Raw genomic sequence first — 27,749 nt, 5'->3', positions numbered from 1 at the left:
CTGACCAGCTTCAGCATCTTTTTGTCAGTGGCAAAGCAGGTCCCTTGTGTGAGAAGAAGGTGAAAATTTCAAAGCGAAGCTGAGTCTTTCTACCAGCTAAAATGAGAAGGGCAACCACTGAACAGCGAAGAATTACAAGTGATGTTGTCATAGAGATTGACTGAGAAGTTTTTCTTAGTCCTGAGACTGACCTTATAACTGAGTGCTCTTGGAGAATCATACCTCCATACTAACACACTTCTTTCTCAAAATATGTTATATCCAACTATTTTAAGAAGTCTTAGGCTTTTGTCTCAATACTGTTTTCAGTGAGGCCACCCATAGCTTTGCAGGGAACAAGACCTGGGCTTGGATATAAAACTAGCACACTGAAGAATGTTCTCTTAGGTGAACAAACAAAATTCGATCCTGACAATAACTGAGGGAATCACGGCTGTTATTTATTGTGAAAAAGTGTCTTACCTTTTTTTTGCCAGAAGATGGCATTAACAATTTAGGATTCTTGAAAACCTACCAATACTCATTTCTTTACAAAGCCAAGGTATTTTGAAGAATTTTTATCTGTTTTAGAAATAGTTTCTTTAGACACAAAGAACTCTACAGTGTTGGATGAATTAAAGTATTCTTTTAATGAGAAAAAAGACACCCCTTTCTTTTAGAGCATCTCCGATTAAAAGGCTAGAGGGGTTTCAATGACAACTGCAATTTCCTCTGAGTTCTCTCATTTATGAACCAGACCAAATCTTTTAGAAAATTGTCCACTCTTGAGTTTTAAAGTAATCAGAAATGCTGCAACTCATCACCATGCTGATTGCTTAATATTTTTCCGTGGTTAATTAATTTGTTACCCCATTATTTTCTGATGTTGTGAAATCGCTGTGCCATGGATGGAGAGACACTTGAGTTATCTCCTGAAACCACTTAAATCCAGTAAGATTTATTTTATCTGGGGAAGCAGAAGCAGTTATATTACTTCCTGGGCCAGCTCTTATTAAGAAGCCATTTAGCTGCTTTCCCGTGGCACAGAACCTCAGCCTATAAGCTACACAGAGCTGCTTACATGTCTCACTACTAACCTTGTTGTATATTCTGCAGTACCTATATTACTTGGATTTTCCATATTTTGAGAATCCTAGTCCCCTGTTGCACCAAATAATGGAAACCTGTCTCTACAGTAATTTCTAGGTATTTTAAGTATATTTTGTTTAATTTTTAATTAGAACTTTGATCTTAAAGTTCTCAGTTCTCTCCCCTTGTCTGCTGTTCTTGTTTTGGGAAGTGTCTCCATTTTATTGTTTTCTTTTTATCCTCCCTTCTCTCTCCTGTGTTCAACATTATAATTCAAACAGAGGTTAACACCAGATTAGTTCTTGCACTGGTCTTTGGCCACAGTATTTAACTTAAGCATATATAAAGATCTAGGTGTAATCTAGGGTAAAGAGTGAGAACAGACAAAAGAAATCTGAATTGTTTTAATCTTTAACAGATTCTCAGTACTTTGAGCTGTCTACAGTTTAGACTCTAGCTTCTAAGTCATTTTAGATGTCCTCTACTGTTCCTTTTGACCTCTTATGTAATATACAATCATCATTTTAATATAATCTTTATTACAGTTTTGTTGTTATTATTTCCACATAATATGTTAGTTGATGATATGGAATCATATTTGGGTGTGATATTTGGTGACCTTATTTTCTTATACAATGTTATTGTAGAGATGTGTGAAAATCCTGTCAAAGAACTTACCCTGAATTACAGAGGGAAAAACTTAGTCTTAAATAGCTTGGTTTTGTTGCATGTTATTGTAGCCTCCAAACATGAGTAAGAGCTGTATTTGCTAAGGTCCTAGACTGAACAAAGATATAAGAAGGCAGTGGGCAACAGATACTTGAAGTGCTATCATTTTTCCATTTTATGGAACAAGTAAAAATATCTGCAGATATTAATCCATCTGGATACAGACAGCTGCACAATGCATTGCTAGGGAGACATGAGTGAAAGAGTTGAGGGTTTTTTGGCATACCTTTCAGTGATGCATATTTCTTTTTTGGGTTTCCCAAGAATGCAAGTATGTTGTTCCAGTGGCATATAAAGATCCATATAAATTCTGTGTTTCGTATTTCGCAGAATGTTTTGGTTATTCTGTCAGAAACACTTAGAAACGTGCACAAGATTCACGACATACAAGAGACAGTTATGTGACAAAACTAGAACTTTGCTGTAGTACATGTATAAGCTGAATGGTCTTTATTCAGCTTGAGGTGAGGACAAATGCAGTTTCTTCTTCTTTGGTTAGTTAACCAGGGATAGCTGAACCACACTAGACCACATGCTCTGATATTAAATTGAGTGTCTAAAATTAGGCATTTTACATTCTGTAGCTTGAGGACAGGGTTTCAGTAGCTGCGGCATTCATCAAGTAGACATCAGGCATGTAGGAACTCTGCAGCAGTAAGTAACACTGCCTTGGGCATTTCTTACACATTGTTGTGTATTGTCTATAATTCTAAAATATTTGTTTCACGTTTAGTTAATTGTTGCTATTGCTATATTCTGTAGTGTTTGGCAGTCTAGTGTATTGTAAACTTGGAGTTAAACAATCTTCTAGCCTAACTGCAGGTAATGGCATCAAGAATTGTACTTTCTTCATTAGTAACTTTGTCAGATGTTATGTTTCATATGGCTCTAATATTTATTTTTTTTGCTTTCTTGTAGACTTTAGCTTGAAGATGGCATCATGCCTTTATGAATGCCTTTGTGAGGCAGAACTTGAAAAGTACTATCCCCATTTTGCTGCCTTCGGTCTTCAGAAGATTGATGAGCTTGCCAAAGTTTCCATGAAAGATTATACCAAACTGGGGGTCCATGACATGAATGACCGCAAACGACTCTTTCAGCTCATTAGAATAATCAAAATTATGCAAGAGGAAGACATTGAAGACTTAAGCAAGCAAGATTTTCAAACAAGTGGCCTTTTCATTCAGCCTCAGGTGACTAGATCAGGTCCCTGTAGACAGCTGCGTTTTGAGTCCTTCTTTGAAGAGAAGGATGGAACAGTTAAAGACTCTGAATCTGAATCATATGGTTCATCTGATCCCAGTGCCAACGAAGAGAAGAAGAGTGCAGGGGAAATATTGGGACACATTCAACCACATGATTCAGAGCTGATCAGATCAAGTAGAAGAGACCTAAATACTTCTGGAGTATGCACAAAAAAGGGCCTGAGCTGTCCAACAGTTTCTGATGATATTGCTCCTTTCCTGGGGGATTCTGAAGCTCCTATCATACAAAGAATAACTCATATTTCAGGGTATAATTATGGACTACCTCATTCCTGCATCAGGTAATAATCAGTCACCTTTAATTTGCTATATTTCAGGTTAATTTTTTCTTCATTGTGGAGGAGAATCTGTGTTCATCACCTCCAAATAAGCAATCCTACCAGTACAGAGCAATGCAAAATCTTACAGAGAAGAGGGATATTAATAAGCACTTGCAACTCTCCAAGTCTGGTAGAAGGAATCAGCTGAATTTCACCAGCTGCTACTCACTAAGGTTGCCTAAGAATAGTCTTTATTGTCTTTTGGAATATAAGGCTTTGGTGATTTCATGTTTTGGCCCATTTTCCTTCCCTGGTAAAAAAGTTACACACAGTGATGGCTTAATTTTTTATAAAGAAATTTCTTAACTGGAGCTTTAAAAAGAAACAGAATGAATACGACTGGGATGGAATATAGATGTGATGGTGAGAGGGATGCCTTGCAGCTGCTCCCCAAGCACATGACCTGTAACTTTCATACTTTTCTCAGTGTTTGGTAAAAGAGGAGCTATGGTTATCTTGAACCACCAGTAAATCTACCCTGGCAACATGTTTAAAGTACAAAATATATTTTCCTGATTCAGCAGCAGAGTACGTGCCCCTCTGCACTCATACTACCAGTATCAAGCTCATTTCAATGCAGTCATGGCAGCTCTGTTTTTAAATGCAGCGAAGAGAGGTAGCTGTATGAGGTTGGGGCTTGATCAGGGAAGGCTGTGAGGAAGGATTTGTTATATGGGAGGATCCGAGGAGTCAGGGTGTCAGTTACAACTCTCATTGAGCATTCATGTAGCCTGGAGGGATAGATGCTGTTGCCACAGTGGGAAAATACTGGTGACATAGCAGTTAGAGCACTCAAACTGTGAAATGCAAGACAGAGGTTTAGAACTCCCCTTTGCTGGAAAAAAATTCATACCCACCTTCCAGAGAAGTGCACTAACATCCTACATATATTGACATCTTAGCACATTTTCTGTCTTCTCTAGAAGTTAGCCAAGGGACAACTAGAAGGGCAGGATTAATAGTGCTGGCAAGTAAAAAACAGTGAAATATAATCTAATGGCTCAGCTAGAGGGGTTCAGGATTTTTAATCCTGTGACAGAGCCATGTTCTCCATTGTCCTCACTTTCTTTTCTTGTTCATTTCTAAGCACATTCTTCTGTGCCTAGCATTATGGTTCATCTTCTGGGCTTTCTGCATCCTCCTCCCGACATGCTTGAGTTTCTCTTTCTCCTGTTTTGACCACAGAGTATGTGTTACACATTCCAGGCTTGGGCCAGTCTGCTGACACTTGGGTTTGTGACTCCTCTTTTGCAAGTGCCTAACTCCTTTGCTGAATCCATCCATTCCCATGTCACCTGTGATCTGACCACTGTGAAGGCTAATCTAGTCTCATCTGTGAGAAACATGGGAAAACACTGGCATGATTTCAGATGGCAGAAAGACAAAGAGGTCTTTTACTATGTTTAAATATATTTTTCACTTGCCCACAGCAAATGGCTTGATTTTGGCAGTAGCCAACAGGGCATGATTCTTCTGACCTATTGTCTAATCAGATTTCTAATGATCTGTGTCAAGATTTTTGTTTTTTCTAATAATAAAAAATATATTTTGTTATAAAATACAATTTCTATTTAAGAAAGGTTAATAGAAGATCTAAACTTCAGGTTCACCATATAGAATTAAAATGCATTCTCTTCCCCTACAAAACGTATTCAGCTAAATGTGCCTCTGTACTAGAAAGAATTTATGTCTTTTCGCTCATAAACTGAGCCCCCAAGTCTTCAGTTTTTACTTTCTCCAAATCTTGCAATCAGTCCTTCCTCCTTCAACCTCTTAGAGCACGAGAGGGTCTTTATGTAGGTCAGGAAATCCAGCCTCTGACATGAGAATTAAACTTCAGAGCCTCTGATCATTTGTTGGACAACATTTGGTGCCTAGTGATATCCATAAGCTCACACTAGCTTACGAAGCATCTTATTTCAAGTATTGTTGCCTTTCTTTTCAGGGGAAAGAATTTTCCATCTAAATGCAGGGCCTGATCCTGGTCTGCATGGGAAGGCTATACTAAAATTAAAGCAACTCCAGTTACAAGTAAAGATTACTCGTGTGTATTCTTTGAAGACTGCATCTTGAGATTTATATCTGCATACCCTATGCTTCTGGGGAATCATGCAGCACAACAGCAATGATGCTACAAGCTTGTAGTTGAAATGAGATATTGAGTAACTTGTGGGTTTGTTTTAATTATTAGACAACTAGTATATGTTAGTTTTCAGTTGCTACATTAAGAGATTGTGGAAAGGCATTTGGGCAGCATGGCAGAAACACTACTTTTCGGCAAGTTGGAGCTTCATTAAAATTATTTTTTCTCACAAATTGACATTCAAATCCAGGCTGAAAATCATTATGTATTTGGCTGAAGACAGCTTGAAAATGGGAAAGGTGGAATTAATACATTTTGATTGAATTCAAGCATATTCTCTATGCTGCATCACAAAATGATTTACACATTGGGTTAATCAGTGAAACATGAAATGACCTGATGTTTCTCAGGTGTCTGGAAGAGATCTAGAGTAGACTTGCCAAAACAACAGCACAATTTTGCCTGTGGTCTGAAATGACATAATTTTTTCTGAGAAAAGACCAAAGAGGAGATAATGACGAGATCAATATTTCAAATTTTCTTTGACCTGAATAGAAACATGGTGGTACTGTCTTGTTTCCTGGTTTGAATCATTTATTTGTAACCTCTTTGACAGTCTATAATAGGAAGAATTAAAGTCAGTATAAGAGGAAAACCTACTAAATATTATGCCCTCTCATTTTCAAGATCTGTTCATACTTGCATCTGTACATTATTGACTAATCATGACTGCAAATCATTTCAGTAAGATTAGATTTCATTAAATTAACTTGCATACTATGCCAGCTTCAATCATATGTTTGTGGGCAACCGAAAATATGCCAGTCCAGCAACAAGTTCAGGAATGTAGCTGTATTAACACAACTATTCTTTTAACAGAAGTGTGCAAAAGGCATCAGTCTATTTAGGAAAAAACAGCAGAAACTTCACTGTGTAACGATGAGACATGTTTTGGGTTTTTATTGCTAAACCATTACAGACAGAAACATTTATCTGATAAAGCTAACAAATTTATGCATATTCTAGATTCTGTAGTAACCTGATTTAAAAATGTAAATGTACACTATTGTTGTAGATCCAGTACTTCTGAGAAAGAGACTCCATGGACAGAGAGTGAAAAAATCAGAGTGTGTGTCCGAAAACGTCCTCTAGGCCTGAGAGAGGAGCGACGTGGAGAGGTTAATATCATCACAGTGAAAGATAAAGAAACCCTGCTTCTTCATGAAAAGAAGGAGGCAGTTGATCTCACACAATATATTTTGCAGGTAACATGCGTCACTTGGAAGTTGTGTTTATGGGCCAGTCACATGTATGGGTGGGATAAAGCAAATTGTGCTTGGAGTTTCCATGAGGGGAAACAGAAAAGGGCTGCCTCCATTCACTCCAAGGGACTGAAATAGGTGGTGGGCTTTTCTGTGAGCTCAGCATAACTGTATTTGAATTGCTTCTGACTTACACCAGCCTGTGGTAGAAAACACGAGCCCAGAATTTTAAGCCTCAAAAGCATGTCTCTTGCAGCTTTCTTAGCACGTGGCAAAATAAAACCCTTTGCTACGTGCTGTTGCTGCAGGAAAATTGCCTCCTGCAGAGTCTCCTGATAGCTTTCCAGGGTACTTCAGTGAGGAGTTCACTTTTTACTATTTCAGCACTGTAGGTCTGTTTCAATGAATCACATACACTCTCATCCCCCTCCCTTCCTTTGTTCTCAAATGCTTTTGAAAATTAAGTTCCCTTTTGGTCTTTGTTTCTTAATCCCAAATATCTTGTGCAGTCATAGTTCACATTCTCACTTTTGACTGACAGCACCAGCAACAGAACTGATTTCTAGAGAGCAGCAAGCCATTCTCACTCTACTGGGTGTTATTTTTACAGTCTGGGTCCTAGGAACAACTGTTTGGAGTATCCAGTAAAATTCAGTTTGCGGCTCTCTTGGGCCTGGTTCATGTACCACCTTTTACGGTGCGACATATGCAGCAACTCCACCCCGCTCCGTCCATCTGACTACCTATATTTGGCATTTGTGAAGTGCTTATAACCTTAGTATCTCAGTGCTGAAATAACTGTGAATTGATTTTGTTATGTTGATACAGACAAATTAAATCTATCAGTCAGTACAGTCCAAACACAAGTATGCCATGGCACAGGCTGTGTCTCTTCTATAGGACTCAGGAGAACTTCTCTGCTTTCAAGTCTGGTTACTCACCTGCCTCCATCTCTGGCTCCTGTAGAAAGCACAGCAAGGAGTACAAAGCAAATGGGAGGTGGTGGGACATATTCCAGCTCCACAGCCGAGGGACCCAAACTACAGGCCCATCACAGAGCACATCTGCCCTCTGAGCTGAGCGTAGCTGCTGAGACTCCCTGGTTTAACCAGCTGTGGGCTAGTGTGGTTGCTTTGTGCATTGCTGAAATGATTCTCAGTCCTAGAGATCTACCACCTTAATTTGCACTGCACTGAATTTATTAGAATGTTAAACACCAGTCCATGGAGGCTCCTTTGAAAATGGGATGTTTATGACTGTCCCTACAAACACTATTCTTAACCTACTCTGTTGCAGTGTTTTCAGAGACCCTGCTGCTTTGGGTCAGATCTGGGGTGTGGGAAGTTTTGGGTTTTCTTGCCCCCTTCCGAGATAATACAATCCAGCTTTGCTTAGGAACAGCTTCTGTCTTCTCTGGTGCAGAAAGTTTTAAGTCTGCAGAAGTGCAGAAGTTAATCACAACTGAGGACTAATTTTGAGGGTGTCAAGAATTGACTCTGAGTTCTTTTTACTGTTGCAGTCTTACTGTACATCTGCAGGCTGATTCATTTCAAGAATAGGTTTCCTTTAATTAGCACCCTTTTTTTTTTTTTTTTTTTTCTTGTCAGAAAGCTGTGGTATGTTCTGCTTCAGAACGATGGGAAATTAAGGCATCTTTTCTTCCCTTTGTGTTTTTTTTTTTCCTACTCTTAGTCTCGGTTAGTCATAAGATGTGTTCCTGCATATGTCATGCTGCATGGTAAATGTGCTAGATCATTTTGTACCTGATCCAAAGCCATATGAAGTCACTGGCAAGACTTCTGTTATTTACTTTTGAATGGGGGTGAAGGGGACGTGAAACATTCATTTTCATGTAAGGATCATATTTCTTTTTCAGCATGTTTTTTATTTTGATGAAGTCTTTGGGGAGTCATGTACCAATCAGGATGTGTATATGAAGACAGCTCATCCTCTCATTCAGCATATTTTTAACGGGTAGGGCATCATTGATTGCATCTGTTATTTTTTTGCCTTATTATTTTCCAATTTCATATACTTTTATTTTCCTTTACACTTTTTGTCTTTTGAAAAATACATTCATTTCACCTTTTCCACATACCTTCCCCTTTTTAGAATGTCTTTGATTGCAATTTTGATAAAACAAATCAGGGAAAACTTTCTTCACGTTTGGTGAGAAATCTAAGTCACAGAGGAAATTAAAACTGCACCTCAGATGCAACAAAGAGACGTCATGGCCAGCCTAGAACAAAAAAATGTGTGCCAGATTTCTGAGGTCTAATTTCCACTTTAACAAAGGCTTCTGTATGATATATCACACTCATCTGTAGAGGAGTAATATTTCCTCTTTCATGAGACTTCTGTGAGATATTTTTGCATGCATTTGTACAGTTCACAGGGCAAGAGAAATTATTAATAACCTTGTGATTTATTTTTATTTTATTGATTTGTATTTGCTTAGAGGTTTAATCATAATTACATACTTTCTGATTAATGGGAAATTGATGGTGGCTTTACATGAGTGATCTTATTTGCACACAAAATATCAAACTTGAATATAATTACATTTTTGAGTCTTTGAAGGAAGGGATTACATATCCATGCTGAAAATTAACAAAATGGAGCATTCTGTTACTGAAAATCTCCAAGTATCATCATCAGAGTATCATGCTCTTGAGAGAAGGAAAATGAAAAAGGAGAATGAGGTTTGTAACTTGCTGTGTAATAATCACTAAAGGCACAATTCACATTACAGTTAAACCAGTAATGCCACCAGAAGAGACGCCACTGTTTTGTCTCAGCTTTTCCTAACTTTTCTGTCCCTCCTGCTGCATCCCCTTCACTGACATCTGTCTAATCTGACACCATAGTGAGCTAATTCTGCAATACAACCTGGCAAGAAATTGTTCACTGTGCTTACTGCAGCCCTACATTTTTACCCATTTCTCTGCCAGGGTACTGAGCCAGCTAAAAAGTCTTTTTTTAAGGTGGGGGAGGAATAAATAATTTGTTCTGTAGTATTTCTTTTTTTAGCTGATTCATTTCCCTGAATCTGTTCATATCATACTTGTGGCTTCAGTGCTTGTGTAACAGCAAGGATGGGGAAGGAGAAGTAGGCATCCAATAATCTCAATTTAGATGGGCTTGAAGGGTAGTGGGGCCATATTCTGAGACCTCTTTGACATTTTACATACATTGCCATTATAATCTTAAAATGATATGATGACAAAGCTGGAACAATCTGGAATAAGCCAAGACTCAAGTTTCGCTAGCTGCAGTGTGTGAGCCAAACAACTTTCTGCCACTGAAATGGGATGATCTCTTCCTTACACCCAGTAGACACATTCCTTTAGGTTACATGAAGCCAGTTTGGGAATACTTTGTGATCCTGTGTGAGGTACTTCAATTCACTGAAACAACAGAAAATTAGCTTGCGAAAAATTGGAAAGCGTTCTGTTTTTTCAGTGCAGTAAAGTCAAACATCAGGGCCGACACATGCAGGGGTGGGTCAGTGGGTAGGTCACACAGCTGGGAGCAGAGGAAAGGAAGAGCAAGACCTTCCCCTAGGCAACAACAATTCTTCAGGTTGATTTAGCTGCGTGCAGGACTGCAGCCAGAGACAAAGTAACCTTGCTCAGAAAATTATAGTGCAGGAGTGCTAGTTTTCATCCAGTACAACATGTTAATACAGAACCTGACTTGTGACTGTTTTGCATCTCGTGTCACAGTCATTTTCTCTGTGATTCATAATCAGTAGGATTCCCATTCATAATCCTATGATACTTAAGGATCTAAACAGCTAAAAGAACAATAATGAATTGTTAGTTTCCTCAAATGCATTTTTAGCGTTGGGAAGAAGGAAGGAGATCCAGCAGTCTGTGACATGCCAGACCTCCATAGGGCATGCTTGGGAATCACTGTTAAATGTTTTACTGTTTCCCAGATAGGATAGCAAACCAAGCTTTATTGCCAAGAGGCCACTATAGATAGATATCGACACTGCAAAATATTTTCTAATAGATGTGAATAAATAGGTTGTGACACTAAAAATGTAAGTTATCTTCACAGAGGCAATGCAACCTGCTTTGCATATGGGCAGACTGGTGCTGGCAAGACCTACACTATGATAGGTACTCACCGGAACCCAGGACTCTACGCCTTGGCTGCCAAGGACATCTTTAGACACCTGGAAGCATCACAGTCAAGGAAAGATCTCATCGTTTTGATCAGTTTTTATGAGATCTACTGTGGACAGCTTTATGACCTGCTAAATGGAAGGAAGAGGTATTTAAATAAAAATATGTTTTACTATAAACCTATGGTTATGAATCAGTTACTGCTTATAAATCAGTTACTGTTTCATGCAACTGCTTTTAACATTACTGGTTTTACTAAATGTTACATATTTAATTAGGGTTGTTGCTAGGAGCTACTTAGAGAGGAAGGCAGAACATGACACTAAAATACTATGGCATTGATAGGGGCTCCTGGTTTTTAGTATTTGGGAGGGTGGGGAAATAAGTAAGAATAAGGACCTATGGTTGAGATATGAGCTCATGCTGTTTTTCTTACGCTGTAATATAATAGCTGAACATCCAAAGGTAGAGAAAAAACGTTCTTGTGGTCAGAAGTTCCTGCCCCAACCACTGTGGAGTCCCTGTCTTTCCCTGCTCAAACATAACCTCTGTCCCTCCTGCTGTGCCAGCGGAGCTTTGGCTCTTGCCACTCTAGTCTCTGAAGATCCTGCTGATCTCCCACTTGTGCTTGACACTGCAGTCTGCTCACCTTCTTCCTGAGTGCCTTTTCCTGGCAGCCCCGTGACCCAACAGGAGCAAGCCTCTGCAAGTGATGATGCCAACCCTTCAGTAGTAGCACCTCAGCCCCAGAGTCATTTGGATGGATGTATATTCCTATAGGAGCTCCATCCAGAATGGAAACTGGGACAACTCAGTACATACTTGGTATGAAAAAAATCACCATGGTTTGAAATCTCTAAATAAAATAACAGTGAGTTAAGATCTCGGCAGTGAAATCTTTTCAATGATCTTGAAGGAACATTACCTGTCAGCTGGAGGCCTGTAGCAGCCTTGAGAGCACTATCCTTAGAGACACTGGAGGGCTTGAGAGGATTTCTGTGTGGGGACTTGAGCATCTGTTCAAAAAGGAAGCACCTGTTTCTGTGCATGTGTGTTCCCTTTTTCCAAAACATTCTTTAAGGAACAGGTAGTGTAATCTGTTATGTAAGGAGTCAATTTACTAAGGAAGAAAGAGTGTCCTTAGATTCTCTGCATGTCCATTAGCTATCTTACATGTCACTGAAGAAGAAGATTAAACTTGTCCCACGTGCATTGTATCTATATTTTTCCTGCATTCTGTAACACTTCCGTGTGATTCATAGCAGAGGTGCTCTGAAATCTGACTGTGGCTGTGGGAGTTGCTTTAAAATCCTGTGCAAAACTCTTGAGAACTTGAACAGAGCATAACTTACAGTCTGAACTTCCTAGAGAAGCCTGAGATGCCATTTAAAGAGGGACAGGAACTCTAAAATGTAGGCATGATAATTTACTTCCCTATATATTATATTCCTGAACTAGCAGAAATGCATTGCTAATGTCTCTTTAATAGTGAAATATCAGTGGTACATGTTATAAATTAAATACCTCTTCAGCTCTGAAAATAAATGAATGGCAGTGGTGCCTCTCCACAGTCAGTAGCCTTGACTGCTTCTTCACAGTGTCATAGCACTGCCATGTGTTTATATTGCTGCAATTTGAGATTTCAGAAATCTCCGTTTTGCATTGTTTCATTTTCAGACTTTTTGCAAGAGAAGACAGCAAGCATGTCGTTCAGATAGTAGGGCTGCGGGAGGTTCAGGTGGACTCTGTAGATCTACTGTTGGAGGTAACCTCTATGCTTGCATTTTTTTTGTCTTCTGAAGCCTGATTTGCTGATTTGTGAGATACATCATTTATAGAGGTTGTTGCTTGTTGTGTAGTACACATGTATGTTCCTTGTTCAAGGTTCTGAAATTCTCAGCCCCAGCAGAGCACTGAGGAGCACTAGTCATCATGCATTCATTCAGTAAGCTTCCTGGGTCACTGTGACTTGTGTTAGCGATGTGTAAGGTGTTGATTTACAGCTGTCGCTTCTGCTGCCACTCCTTATGGTAGGATCTTTGCCAAGAGATAGACTGCCATCACTATTCCAGAAATTAAATAATGTCCTAGCAAGGGACCCTGAAAACTGGATAAATGTTTTCTCTTAAATTTTCTGGTATGTGGATGTGGGACAATGATAGAAATTTGAAATTTGAAAATTAATAGAACTAGAAATAAGAAAATACTTAAGGTTGAGGTATTGATCTGAATTAGGATTAAGACACTGCTTAGATAATGATGGTGATAACAGCCAAACAAAATTAGGATCTTTAAACAGTAGCTGACATTCAGCATAAGCAAAGATTTAGTTTTCCTTCCCTGCCTGGCTGAGCCCTAAAAGGGCACTGGCAAATTTTCTGCATTGTCCTGCAGAAAACAAGCTGATTAAATCTGCTTTCAATTTAGCATGACTGCGTAGTTTAATTCCTTTCTCAACAAGGAAGTGTAAATTACAAGTGCCTGATAGTGTAATTGAATCATTGAAATTGGTATGGTGTTGCCCACTTGTATTCCATTTAATTTTGTTCTTCATCTTACCATTAACTCGAAGCTTCAGGACATGCTGGTCATGCTTCTGCAAATTAGAGTGTAAATTTGCTGTATGGTTGGTTGACACATTCCTTTGTATTATCACATTCCACACATAGAAAGGCATGAAATTCTTATTAATTCTTACAGGTATCTCAGCAAAAAAATAATTTGATATTGTCCACAGGCCCTTTTGAACGCAGAAATGTCACTGGCTTGACTCAGAGCTTCTGAATAGTCTGCAACAGATAATGTGGGAAGAGTCTTGAATACATCCCTTGTTATTCACTGATGTTGGCTTTGGTTCTGAAATTATCTGTGTTTAGCACTAATAGAATGCTCGGGAGCTGCAGCAGTTGTTTAGGTTGCTGGTTGAGAACTGGCCACTGAAAAGCATAAATAATGCACATCTGAGAACATACTGATTTTGCTAGATATATTTTAATTTGTTCTTACAACCACAAAAAAAATTAATGACTGTTTTATGAATGCCCTGCTGCAGTTGCTGCTAGACTTTCTGTGATAGTCCTTAACAGTTTTCAAAAGAGAATTATCCAGATTTGTATCTTGAAGGAGCCTTTGTCCTTCTGCCTTGCCTCTCTTCTTATTTTGTTGTTGTATTGAGTATAACTGATCTTTAAACTTTGTTCCTTACTCCGCATAGTTTCTCTTAGTTATGGAAATGGAGAAAGGTTTTGGCACTTTGTGTGTAACTTCCTGGATAACAGTACCCACCTGTTACACGAGAAAGTAAAATTTTAAAGGAACACAACAAATAATCAATCACACAGGTCTCTTAGGTCATGTCTGCAGCCTTACTTTCTTTCTTTGCCATACTTCTTTTTTTTAATTTTATACTTTGGATATTTTGCATAACTGAGTGAATGTGCAATGCAACAATTTACCTCTCTAAGCTCTGTAGTGTCAGGACAAGGAATTCCATATACAACGTTCTGAAAGAAACATGGGAAGGGATGCAGTCTAACTGAATGTCTGCCTTGCACCAAATTTTAAGTCTGTAATGAACCATTCCTCTTAATGTTTCCTCATCTTAGGACAAGATCTTTTTCTGAGAGACTGTGTTTTTATCTATAATTTGCTTGGATTTTGTCCCTTTTATTTTGCAGGTGATTCTGAAGGGGGGAAAAGAACGTAGCACAGGAGCTACTGGAGTCAACTCAGATTCCTCTCGATCTCATGCTATTATCCAAATCCAAATTAAAGACACAGCCAACAGGACATTTGGAAGGTAAGACTAGAAGTGGGAGTGCTCAGGACTGATGAGGAACTTAAGCCCAGGGACATCCGAGAGGCAAAGAGGTGTTGAGTTAGTGGTCAGCTGTGGGTTAAATCAGAAGATAGGGTTCAAAGGGACTTTGAGAAGTTTCACGGTCCTTTCTCTGTTCCCAGGGAGAGTGCTTAAGCCACATATGTGAGAGCTTTGTCAAACTTGTTTGTAAAAAATTTCCAGTGAAGGAGTTTGGCAATCAAATCCATCCCTTTATCTTCAGTGTTAGAAAGCTCTTCCTGCCTTGTGTTCGTCTGGATAAAGGTAGATGTCTGCAATGGGCACATCCACATGTGAGCTCATCGCCTTTGAAGTCAGTAGGAAGAAATAGTAATTTCTGTGATCCCATTCATACCATTCTGCAGAGTCAACCTAAATTAGTTGGATGGATTTGCCCCTCAAAGCATCTCTGTCCTGTAATTGACTACAAAGGGAACCTGGGATGACTAGCTCAGGTGGAGGTGATTTCATTAGAGATGTTTGCCTTTGGCCTGAGGAATCATAGTACCTCACCTAAACCTCCCTGATAATTTGAGAGTGTAACTCTGATGCTATCTGCAGCAGACAAAAAGAGCGGTTTGCTTCCTCTTGTAGCAGCCATTTTACTTATTTGAAGACTGCAATTGTGCCTTTCCTCAGTCATCTTTTCTCCAGACTAAACAACCCCAAGAAATAGATCTGAGGAAAGAGGTCTAGGTATCTGTATTATTGCTGAGTGTCAAAAACCCATGCTGACACACCCTTCCAGCAACTATCATGCAGTCTTGTTTCCAAGGATCTTATTTTAAATACAAGGCAAAAAGGAAGAGCCACAAATAGTGAAGAGAGGGAAAGGCTGAACAGGCAGGCACAGAAATAGAAGTGTATGCGGTCATGTAGGTGTGGCATGTGTGCCCCATTTTGTTACTGAAAATGAGGTGGAGCTGGAGTGGGGAAAGGATCCCAAGATATGCCTATAAGAGAAGTCAGGACTGTTCCAGAAGAAGCAGGGCAAAGACAAAGATACAGTGCAACAGTCAGTACAACATCTGGCACCCAGAGCTAGGCAATGTGAATGGGATTAATGGAGTTTTGTGGAAGGAAGGGACAAGGAACACTGAAAGCTCAGTGTATTACTTACTGCACTGGAAATTTCTGTTCATAGTGTCCTGAATTCCCATTTGACAGGGCAGTTTTCTGTTTTACGTGAAAGGAGAATCAAGAAACTTACAATTTCTTTAACTGCGTTCATCAGAAACTGCCTGCACAGTGATTATCTGGAGAGGTGACTGTGTTGCACTTTAAACAGCGTACCCATTAAACTGTGGATCACTCTCATTACATGCAATTACACTTTCTATTATGATTGTGTTAGTGCCAGGGTGATCTAATACTGTTCCTGCTGCTATGCTTATTTTGGTGCCTCAATTAATTCTGGTGGGTATTTCTCTTTGTTCAAAAGTAGTCATTTCTAATCATTCTTCTGATGTTGTGTGTTGCAGCCCTCTGGTTTAAAAAAGGAAAAAAAGAAAAACAAACAAACAAAAAAAAGCCCGTAAGATAAATGCAACTTTGCTTTTTCTAGGATATCATTCATTGACTTGGCCGGCAGTGAAAGGGCAGCTGATGCCAGAGACTCGGATCGACAAACAAAAATGGAAGGAGCAGAAATAAACCAAAGTCTCTTAGCAGTAAGCTACTAGCGTGTCTGGGGAATGTTTTGTGTTTAGTTATAAGTGTGTGTTTTAGGAAAAAATGAACTGAATACTATATGTATGTATTCCATGGAAAAGTAACCAGAGTACTAAGTATGTCCAGTTTAAATTGTCTCATGCCTGAAAGACAATTTAAGAAGGTTTTCCCTCTTAAATTTTTGTGATGAATAGAAAGTCTTTTTTAATCGATTCTTACAGCCAGCCACAACACAGAGAAAGTTAGGTAGAGTATATTATAGTATAGTATAATAAGTGTCTCATATTTTACATAGAAAGTTTTGTCCCTTTTAGTTCCAGAGAATATGGGCTTGGGATAGCCATATTTGTTTCATAAAAGCACATCAGTTCCTGCTGATTATTTTCACCACTTGAACTCAGTGGTGTTCAGATCAAGAGTAAAGTACTTAAATACTCAAGAGCACAGAAACTAGCAATTCGTGTGTGGAAGAAGGAACAGGAAGTGCACCCTTAATGCAAACTGTCTTTTATAAGTGTACACAGTGACGTAAAGAGGGACAAGGAGCAGAGAAATGCCATCGAAGATGAAGCAGAAGTGTCTTTAAGTATAAACTGCAGAAGGCTTTGCACATCCTTTAATTCAAATGAGCAAAACTCACTGATATCTAAGTGAAACGAAGGTGATACGCAATCAGCGAGTATGAGTCAACAGTGCAGAAGTTAGTGCACACAACTTGCCTCTTAGTGTGCTGTAAACAGGAGGTGGCTTGCTCTGTTTTGAGAGTGTAGAATGTTCTTTACCGCAGAGACTTTCCTGCTGTGGAATGTCAGCATTCATACTGGGAGACAGCCTGTAAAGTGGATGTGTTTCTGTACTTCATGCTTTCTTGAGTACTTGCTGGTGAATAACTGAGTAGCATGAGGAGTCAGGACCTGAATAGAAAGGATTCCTGAGAAGTAAGGCTTAATTTAAGGTCATGAAACTCTTTTAAAAGGAACTTTAAAATCAGAGTCACACTCTGTATTTTTGGTATTGTGTGAAGCTGAGTAAATTCCTAGGCAGTCTACAAGAAGTGACTGAATTAACTGTAGAAGGCAACTTCGGGTAAGTCTACATGACCTGCAGCCTGTAAAACCTAGCTCTGCCCTCGGTGATCATAATGCTCTCTTCAGGCTTTAAAAGACATGAAATTTGAAGTTTGCTGCTAGTTTGACTATTCACCTTGATTTCAAGTAGAAGATATTCAGACACTGCAATTATGAGAAGCAGAATAAAAAAATTAGAATAGTTTGATCTCTTAGTTGTTAGAGGTGCAATTTTTAATAAAATGCAGTAAAAGTGAGAAATAAGTGTCATTTTAAGTGGGTGTATGTAGAATGTAGTAAGGCTTTAAATGTGGAAAGGCTGCTTCATGCTAGTATCACCATGACAATACTGTAATCTTACTTTTCCTTCGATATTTGCTCTAAATTACTTGTCTCATGGCTATACAGTCTATTTCTGCCAGTTTTAGAGACTATCCAGGTTTGATACGGAGTGTGATGCTATTATGCTTATTCCAGTGGAAACATGGCAAAAAAGATGCACATCCTTGAGTCTGAACATGACCTCTTTTTCCAAGGCGGGCAATAAATCACAGGATGTTTCTTCAAGACTACAGGCTACCTCTGGTGGTTTTTAACAATAAGAAGATCTAATGAGTTCTGTGAAAGGCGTAGCTGTAGCTGGCTGCTCATGTCCTGTTAGTTTCAATTGGAATCCTGTAGCTCTATCTCCGTTCCCTGGGTAGTCTGTTAATTCATTCTTGGTGTTTTGTGTTATAGTTCTTATTAGCCTGTCAAAGGTCACAGTGACATGTTCATTCAGACAGGCTGTATCATTACTACCTTCTGAGCGTGGGCTTGAACCTGGATTTCAATCCAGCTCCCGTCACACCTAATTGTTTTGTGCTGGTCCGTGCTCCCCACTTTGGTTGGTTTTGGTGCCTTGTACTGCTCTGAAGAGCAAATGGCTTGAGGTCAGCTGCCTTCTAACAGCCGAGTGTACCCACGCACAGATAGGACATCCAGACTGCAGATTCTAGTCAGTATGGGAGGAATATGCACTCACTAGCTCATGCTATCCCTGACTAAGGTATTGAAATATTGTCAGAGTGGCATAAGAAATTTGCACTGCTGTTGTCCAAAGTGTTGGGGTATTTTTGCAAGGGGAAGAGCTTCTCTTAGAAGAAAGAACTTCCTAAGAGCTGAAGCTCAAAAACCTCTGTTCTTAGGGACCACGTGCTCTGTAAGCTGCAGCACACCCAATCTGGCTTCAAACTAGTTACCTACGGTGCAGGCAGCAGCATTTCCACAGCAGTGTGGAGCTCTGTGCGTGCTAAATGTGTGTTATTTACCCAGCTTCTTACATTTTGTATAGCCCAGAGAGCTGTCAAGCGGGGCTAGCTGTGTTCTGTGTGGTAGCTTTGCTCTCTGTGAGTGCAGCTGAACTGCTGCTGACAGCTGCACTGGCTGAAGCTGGCTGCTCGTGGCTGTGGCAGCAGCAAACTCCCTTGCAAGGGACATCACATAGAAGGAGTCAAAGGTGCATGAGGGAAATAGTACATTTGCAGTTTAGGTCTGATGCAATTCATTTCCTTGCCACTGTGTGACTGATATGTTTTTCCCACTCTTTTTTTTTTCCTTTTGGTAGCTAAAGGAATGCATTCGGGCATTGGATCAGGAACATGCACATACTCCTTTCCGGCAAAGCAAATTAACTCAGGTAAAACGAGCAGAAAAGCAACAGTAGAGGCTTCCCTAATGAGGACTACATAAATAAATAAATAAATAATAAAAAGGATAGAATTCAATAACTGCTATTAAACTCTTGAAGAAAAGATAAATGCATAACTCTTACAAACATTAATTTTAAAGGTAATCACAGAATAAAGGCCAACTGCCAGTTCCTCCAGTCAATCCTGGGGACTGGTGTGGTCAAAAGCAAATAAACCAAAATCTAAAACCAAACCAAACCCCCAAACCCACTTGCCAGACTCATTCAGAGTTACCATCCATCTCCACACGGTCTGCAATCAATCTTGCATCTTCTGTGCAGTTACAGTCCTGGGAGTTTTCATCAACATTTCTTCATTCCAGTTGTAACATATGCTTTATTACTCAGACATATGGGCACCTGTTGCAAGGGCTTGTTCAGAGGCTTGATTAACACTCATATTTATTTTAAATTGTAAACAAAGGATTGCAAGACAAATAGAGACAAGAGGACTACATTTAATAAAAAAAAAGAGCAACTGTGCATCACCTGACTCAAGTTAAACTGCCTCTGTACATGTTGCTAGTTTGCAGGAAATGAAAGGTACATGAATTGCTAAGGATCTTATTTTTTTCCTTCCAACCCTAGGTGCTAAAAGATTCTTTCATTGGCAATTCCAAGACATGTATGATAGCCAATGTATCACCTAGCCACATAGCTACAGAGCACACCCTGAACACTTTACGATATGCTGACAGGTAGGTGATGAAACTCAATCTTGCCAAGCTGAATAAGACAAATTAAAAAAGTAATATATGATGTTTGTGGTTATATTTGAGTTTGGTTATATTGGAAATGTCAATTTAGGCAAGAAATACAATTTTCACAATGCAAATAAAATGCTTACATGTTCCAACTCTTGGAATTCTCTGGGCCTTCTAAATCCTTTCTGATGACAGCTTTTATTGATAAAAATATCACTGTGCAGCTGCAGGATTACTAACCTCAGCAGACAAAAGTTTTGTTTTAACTTTGTATTGTAGTTCTTCCTAGAATGTGTGCAAGTCCTTCACCTTCCCTGCTATACAGGAGGAGGTAAATTACAGGCTGTGCAGTGCTGGGGTTAAGAAACAAGAGATGCTTATGGGGAAGAGGAGTACAGGAAGCAGTTGAGGGGATAGGGTGATACCAGTGAAGCAGCTCTTCACAGATGCTCTGAAGTATGATCCAGGAGCACTGTAGCCCTGTACATGTATCACCTGAGCTAATTAGCCCCACTGCAACTACTCAAAAGACCCTAATTTGTGTCTTGTGGGACCCTGTGACGTTCTGTGGAGAGTACTAGCTTGTCTTGAGCTGGTGCTGTGCAATGCTGCATTATAAAGTGTGGAAGTGCAACCCCCTTGCACTGAAGCAGAGGCCTTCTTCACTCATTGGACCTGTTGTGCTCTGTTCAAGGAAGCACTTCAAAACACTGCTGTAGACCTTTCCAGAAGTTCAGGCATTTTGGCAGAGGGGTTTTGATACCTGTGTGGGTCACTGACAATTAAACCAGAAATCATGACAGTGAATTCAGTGTTTAGCCTTAATCTGTGAAAGCATTAGTTCATTCTGAAGACACTTACTTTATCTGAAAGCATGACATCTAAAGCCAGTCTCACTTACAGGGTCAAAGAGCTGAAGAAAGGGATTAAATTTTCGACCCCTGTCACAAACAGGCAGCGGACAGTTGGAAACTTATCTCCAAAACGTGTCCAAAACTGTCCCTCTTTGCCACCTGGTGAGAAGAGCTCTCCAAAGAAAGTGAAGCTAGGCCTCCAGCATCCCTTAAATTCTACAAAAACAAAGGCATGTCCTGCAGCACTCCAGCCAGTGAGTGTCCCTTTTGCCTCCAGCCCCAGAGGAATCAACAAAGGACATGCCTACAAAGGAAATCCCAGCTCACCCTGGTTCCACCACACTAGCCCAGTTAAGGGAGTTCTACGGATAGCACATCCCCTGAAGAAGAAGGCTGATGATCTGTCCCCACACTCTGAAAAGAACCCCACTGTGAAGGATTTCGTCATCAAAAATGCTGCCATGGCAGAAACAAGAGAGAGTGGCCAGAGAGACAAGTATATGCAAGACAGATCACCTGTCCAGTGCCTGAAAGTCCAAACAGTGCAACCTGTTCAGAAACAGCTTGTTTCTAGAGATGATTTTTCCTTTGGAGATGGAAATCTGCCTTCTAACAGCAGACAGGAATGGGGAAACACCTTTGCTAAACAATGTGTTGAAACCTGGACAAATATGCCTCCATTTCAGAAGGAAAGGGAAGAGCATTTACGCCTTTATCACCAGCAGTTTCAGCAGCCACCTATTCTACAGCAAAATTTGAACTATCAACCTCTTGAGAGGTTTTTAACACAGTACAAGCCCCAGGAGATTCAAGTGAAGCAGGAGCTGAGCCTTACTCCCACAGAAGTACAGAGCAAAGAGGGGATGCAGCTGGAAGATCTGGATGACAGTGATTTCAGTGAAGATTCTTTCTCACCTGTCTGCAGTGAAAAGAGCATGAAAAGAAATGCCAGCAAATGCAGTCAACATTCATTTTTCCTTCATCAAAGAGAACAAGGAACTGAAGAAGAGCAAAAAGGCCAAAAGCGTCAGGATTTATTTTTTAAGTATGCAGTATCCATGCAAGAACATGAACTAGATGACACCTGGAATCATAGTGGGGGCAGCCCAAAGGCAGAAGAATCCATTAAAAATGCAGGCTGCAGCAAAACTCCATCAGACTGGAGCTGTGACTTAACTATTGAGTCCTCTCCAAGCAATACTGCAGAAAAACCCTACTGCTTGCAGGAAGATCCTGCTTGTAACTGGAAAAATGGCAAAGATCTCCCAGCTGATCACAAACAGTACAAATCCAAACGCAGATGTCTCATTTACTCCAGTGAAGCCACCGTAACTCCAGAAAAGGATGCTTCAAACTCATATGTTTCTCCTGTATTGAAATCGGAAACTCCAGAGGGCAAAGAGATCGACCTCCAGCACAAAGAGAAGGAAGAATCTACTTTGGATAGACAGGCTGCCCTTGCAGGAGATGTCGAATGGAAAGCTCGAAAAAATGGAGTTAACCACTGTGGATCTTCGAGTTGTTCCTCAGAATTCACTTCTGAGCTGATGGCCTCTCACACGCTATCCCTCCTTGACTACGAGGAAACAACTGCTACAGAGTCTTCTAACCAAGAGAAGTCCCCCCATGTGAAGCCGATGTCAGGCATGAACATGCAAGGCTGCCAGAACAGGTTTGAGGAAGAGAGGTGGCAGTGTACGAGAAGCAGAGCTCTGACAGACAGCATGCTGGAACTGGGGGAGCAAGTGCGTCGTGGTGGAAGACCCTGTGCTCGGCTGTGTTCCCCACAAACAGGGGACAAGTGGCTTTCACCTGCCTGCTGTGGTGTGAAGCCATGCTGCTGCCTCCTGGGCTCGGGTTCATCAAAGCAAGGAGTCGTTCGCAGTTTATTTGTTGGACGTGACCTGACGGAAACATCTCCGGCTGAATCCACGGGCTCCAGGGGAGAGAGAGAGGGTGGTTTGTTTCTCAGTAACTCAACACACAAAGGTGGCAGACAGTGTGATGCTGATGTTGAAGATAACACTGGTAATTCAGGAAAATCTAACTCAAATCAAGGACCCCATGTGGAGCCCATGGCTCAGGAATTAAATGCTGATATACCTGAGAAGAGCTATTTTCCAGGTGCATCATGCTTTCTCAGTGTGGGACATACAGATTACGCAGTCCAGTCCCCCTCTCAAGAAAGCAGCCTGCTGTTGCAGCCCACATCAGGTCAGAGGAACAAGGACTTCAGTCATTCTGATGACCCAGCCAAGTCATCGTTCAGCAATGGGGAAATGGGGTTGCTAAAAAACAAGTTAACACAGAGTATTTTTAAACAAGAGACTTTTCCTGCAGATTCAGGATTTCCAACCAAAGACAATAAGCCATCAGCAAATGCAAAGAGCCCCTCAGGCATGTCCATCAGCAGCTCTCCAAGCTCTACATCCGAGATGGGAAAATGGCAGAGGGAAGCCCTGGAAAAGGCACAGTAAGTCTTGCTCATCACTGAAGCTTGTTGTGAAGTTTAGAAATTCTAGATGTGTGACACATTTGCCATTATTTGTGTATCATGTACTTTAAAGACTGACGGGAAATCAATCTATGAAATAATTATTTAATAAGATTAATGATCATTTATAGTAATTATCTCATAAATATTTGATTGCTTGTTATTTAGTGATATTTTAAAATCTCACAGGAAGCCAATTATTCTATTAGAGCTTTCTAGGATAATGCCAGAGGAATGAGTATCACAATACAAACTGCAGTTCTCAGTAACTAATTGGCTTCCTGTAAGTTGTAAACTAACTAAAACCAATCAAAACCTCCCATCGAGAAGCAGGTGATAGCTGTTCCATCCCTATGGAAAGTAAACCAGCTAGAGCAGCTGGACAGTCACTGAAGATAATACTGTCAGCTCCCAAGGACTGGCCTGTGTTCACAGGTCTGAAAACACACTGTTGTTCAGAGAAACTTGCTCAGAGGAATGAACAGCAGCACTGCCTTCTTGCTCTGCCCATTTTTCACCAAATTAATTTGACCATTTCGCCAATTAGACAGTTTTTTTGCTCCTGGATATCCTTATGGTAAAAAGGAGTATGTGCCCCTGTGCTGCCTATGCTAGTGAGAGACTGTGGTCACTCCTCTCTGAGATAGCCTCAGTTGTCGAGGTCATCTTTAACCCCAAACTGGTGTAGTCCACTGCACTTGAAGCACCACTGGTGTGCAATTTCTGAGTGCCTGGGACACAGGACAGCAAAGCTTCCTCTGGGGCATTCCTCCTTCTTAAAGGTTTATGGAGGCCAACAGTAACTGTAGGTAGCGCAGCCGGCTGTGTAACCGTGGTGTATTTTATGTTCATCAGACAGGCTGTAATTTGGGCCCATCGGCAGCAGCTGGATGAGATGGCATCCTTGTGCTTCAAGGAGGAGTGCTTGATAAACCAGATGTCTGCAATGGTAAGTGTTTCCAGATGATGATTTCAGTGCCTGTTGAACCTGAATAAATTAATCTTAGAGATGATTAACTTGAGTGACATTCCTCGTCGGTTCTTCGTCTCGTTCTCTGATGGCTCCCCGAGTCCTAGGAGAGGCTGCTCGTTTCAGGACCTGTTGTGTCTCTGCCAGTCTCCACACTGCCAGGTCCCCGCGGGAGAAGGGGACTGATGGGCCAACTCTGAACCGCCTGTCTCTGAGGATAAAACAGCTTTCTCCTACCTTGCATCGTGGGTGCCAGACTGTACTAAACAGGGCCTCTTTCCACATGACGTTTTTCTCCTTACAGGCTGGAGCAAGTAAGTCCCTACCCCAGCAAACAGCATTGCCCTACGGCACGGCGCTGGGATGCTGCACTGTGGATGTGCCCACCCCTGGCTCTAACCACGGTGACTTGCACCCTCGCAGGCTTTTGACTTTTGGCACTCAAGTGTTTCTTGGCTTATCTTTGTCCCAGATGACCTTGACTCAGGCTGGACCTAAAGACTGGCACCTGCATGGCCCCACTGCTAGCCGGGCAGTCCCAGTTCTGTTTCTCCTGCATCCAGATAGATGCATGTCACAGCTGGGTGAGCACCCTCATTGCTCACCCAGACCATTAACATTTCCCAGAGAGAACCTGCCTTCCCAGCTCCCTCATCTTATCAGTAAAGCCAAGCTCCATTACTGCAGTATGTCATCAGGCCATTTTAAACTCTATCAGCTCAGATCTGAAGTACAGCTACAGAGACTCTTGCCTCAGGGATTTCAGAACAGAGCCACTACACGGCCTATTGGCTGTCATTTCCAGCTGCATGGGATGAGTTACCAGACAACATACAGAAGTTCACAAAGAAACACAAGAGCCATAAACCGAATTAGTTTTGTGTCAGAGAATGCAGTGATACAAAGCAATTTTTTTTTTTTTTTTTTAAATCTTTTGAGATTGGTCATTGGATACCAGCCCTCTGCCCTTCTCTCCCCCCCACCATTTATTTGCTCCTTGCAGCAAGCAATCATTTTCTGGCTAGCAGAATTATGACAAGCTTGCCAGGCCTCCCAGCAGTGTGTGAGTAACTTACAACCTGTAGTGTTATTTCACAGCATGATCTTTCTTTGGGCGATGAACTCCGATTGGACTTCCCTTATTGGTTTCTCTCCTTCCACCTTCAGATAGTTGCAACTTCTCCAGCCATGAAACTCTGGCTGCAGGAGAGACTCCTGCCAAGACCGACCACGTATTGAACCAAGCAGTATTTAAAGTGCTTAAGAAAAATCTGCCGTGGCAGCTGTTCTGGCTTTCATTACAGTCCTGATGTCCCTGCAAGACAAAGATACAGTGCAGGAGATAACTGGAGTCCTGGCAAATGAGCTGCTGGATGATGGATTTTCCCTGTGGTGGCAGCTGAAGTCCCCAGCCCTGAGGATGCTGACTCCTCCCAGCTGCTTAGCCACTGATCTTGAACAGAGGCACCAAACTCTGCTCTCAGTGAGAGCAGAGTGAGTCTGAGTGCTGCCTTATTAATACAAGCCCTACTTAAAAATAACTGCCTCCATTTCAGTTTTAATCACAGTTTCATGTCACTTTTTATCTGTGTGGCAGGTTTCTTTGGAAGGTAGAGGGCCCCTTGGCCAAGGTTATATACACTGCTGGTGTTTCTCATGTCAGATCTAGCAGACCTGTAACCATGCAGCAGTGGGACTGGCCCTGTGACCTGATGTGAAATAAACCCTTCTGTCTCTCAGGAATGGGCTGTTATGTCTGATCAGTGAGTGGCCCAACTCACCGTTTATTTTCTTGATTGCTAGATCCAACAGGAGAGGTTGTCAGGAGCAGAGTTCAGTACATTGTAACACTGCACGTCAGATAGTCCCTATAATAAACTGTTGAAAAGCTAACCGGTCTACAAGGGTGATAACAGGTGCTTTATACATTTTTATTTTCAAACCATTGTATTAGCTGTAATTTCACCAACAGCTAAAACTACCAGAGTAAGTAAGCCTCAGCATTTAGAGGCATTGACTTTTGTCTGTGAGGGTCAGGACTTTAATAAGGAAACACTGATTTAATCTACTATACTGCAGAATAGAAAACATGCATCTATGTACTTCTGCAGCACATAGAGTACGCTGATTTTCTCCAGCCTGCTGTTACTGTTGTTCCCTAAACTTTCCTTTTGCCTTCCTCTCCAGGATTTTCAGAATTTTGTGACCAAGCTGGATGAAGTCTTGGTACTGAAGTTGAAGTGTATCCAAATGATGCGAGCCCAGCTCCAGCTCTATTTAGCTGCTCCTGGCACTGACATGTCCCTGCAAACAGCTCTGCCTGTTTAGACCTTCTCTGCTTGCACATGCCCAGGAACAGCTACAGCTGGGGTTTGGCCACACTTGGTGCTGCAAAGTGTGGATCATTAGGGGATAACTTTTGGTTTGATGTTTGTGATTAGTGTGTATTTTAGGTGAGGATGGAGAGAATTCTGAGTAAATTGGAGATGACTACTTGGCACCACAAGCTTTTGTATTTCCTTAATACCAGTAAGCCATGTTTTTAAGAATAACAATTCAGCAGCCTTTAAATATCTCACCAAGCAACAGGCAGTCCTGTCTACAGTATTCATACCAACTTCTCACATGTCAAAGGCGCTTCTGTGTGGCCAAGAAAATGAGGGGGAAAAACATTTTGTAGCCAGGCACAGGTCTGAACAGAAATGCTCAAATGCTATCCAGAAAAGTGTTTGCAAACAGAAGCCAGGAAAGAGAGGAACCACTCTTAAGCACACGAACGTAACTAGACCATAAGTAAACAGAAGTCAAGGCAGAGCATGTGCTGTCGCTTTCAGAAAGCAGCAGGCCATTGTCACATTTGCTCTTTGCTTGAGACAAAGGCTCCAGAGGTCCTTGAAAGAGGTGGCTTAGGTCATGGTTAATGGGTGGTTTAGTAGGGACTTTGTACCAAAGGTGCATCTAGCATGTTAATAATGATGTGGGTTTCGTACTGCTGCCAACAGCTTACCTGCTACAAACCCGAGATCTGTGCACTGTGGCACAACTGTACAGTGCTCGTTGTCCAGGCGAACAGAGTTGATTTTTCACAGCAAAAGAGGGTCTGGCTAGAGGCAGTGAGATTTCAGAAACTCCTCACGGTGCTGTTATGCGCAGTTGGTATTTGAATCAAGAACTACAGAATCATTATCTGGAGCCCTGCAAAAGCTCTGGTGCTTCATGCATCACACCAGAACCACAAACCAAGATCACCTGCTGAAGCCACAAGTGAACTTGAAAGATGCTCAGCTGACAACGTGCTGTGCAAGTGCTCCCGCTCCAAAACTGGGGCTGTCGCAGCACCTTCAGCCACCCCAGTGTCCCCTCAGTAGCCTGCATTAGCTGAATCAGAGCCTGCTCAGTAGCCAGAAATGCCAAGGGTAAGGGGACACTGCTGTCCGACCAGCAGTGAACGTTACTGCCTGCATCTTCAGCTACCCCGAGGAGCCCAGGTCAGGCTGAGCCACAGTGCAGCAGCAGCAGTGACACTGTTATCTGGGCTGCATATCTGGGGCAAACACTCCCA

At 41.2% G+C, this 27,749-nt stretch overlaps 1 protein-coding gene across 1 annotated transcript in view; it reads left to right on the top strand.

Annotated features, from left to right (window-relative positions):
• KIF24 (kinesin family member 24) overlaps positions 1-27,471 on the top strand; it is a 30,440-nt gene extending 2,969 nt beyond the window's left edge. Inside the window, exons 2-13 of the mRNA XM_074932201.1 lie at positions 2,716-3,343; positions 6,541-6,730; positions 8,604-8,701; positions 10,793-11,008; positions 12,538-12,625; positions 14,538-14,659; positions 16,263-16,368; positions 19,043-19,114; positions 19,754-19,863; positions 20,773-23,196; positions 24,073-24,166; positions 26,375-27,471. Of these exons, the coding sequence (XP_074788302.1) occupies positions 2,730-3,343; positions 6,541-6,730; positions 8,604-8,701; positions 10,793-11,008; positions 12,538-12,625; positions 14,538-14,659; positions 16,263-16,368; positions 19,043-19,114; positions 19,754-19,863; positions 20,773-23,196; positions 24,073-24,166; positions 26,375-26,515 (4,275 nt within the window). The 5' untranslated portion in view covers positions 2,716-2,729 and the 3' untranslated portion in view covers positions 26,516-27,471. The remainder of the gene's footprint in view (positions 1-2,715; positions 3,344-6,540; positions 6,731-8,603; positions 8,702-10,792; positions 11,009-12,537; positions 12,626-14,537; positions 14,660-16,262; positions 16,369-19,042; positions 19,115-19,753; positions 19,864-20,772; positions 23,197-24,072; positions 24,167-26,374) is intronic.
• The last annotated feature ends 278 nt before the right edge of the window (positions 27,472-27,749 follow it).

Source organism: Athene noctua, chromosome Z (genome assembly GCF_965140245.1).
Source record: "Athene noctua chromosome Z, bAthNoc1.hap1.1, whole genome shotgun sequence".
Classification (NCBI taxonomy): Eukaryota; Metazoa; Chordata; class Aves; order Strigiformes; family Strigidae; genus Athene; species Athene noctua.
This window is presented reverse-complemented; position numbering and strand designations above follow the sequence as displayed.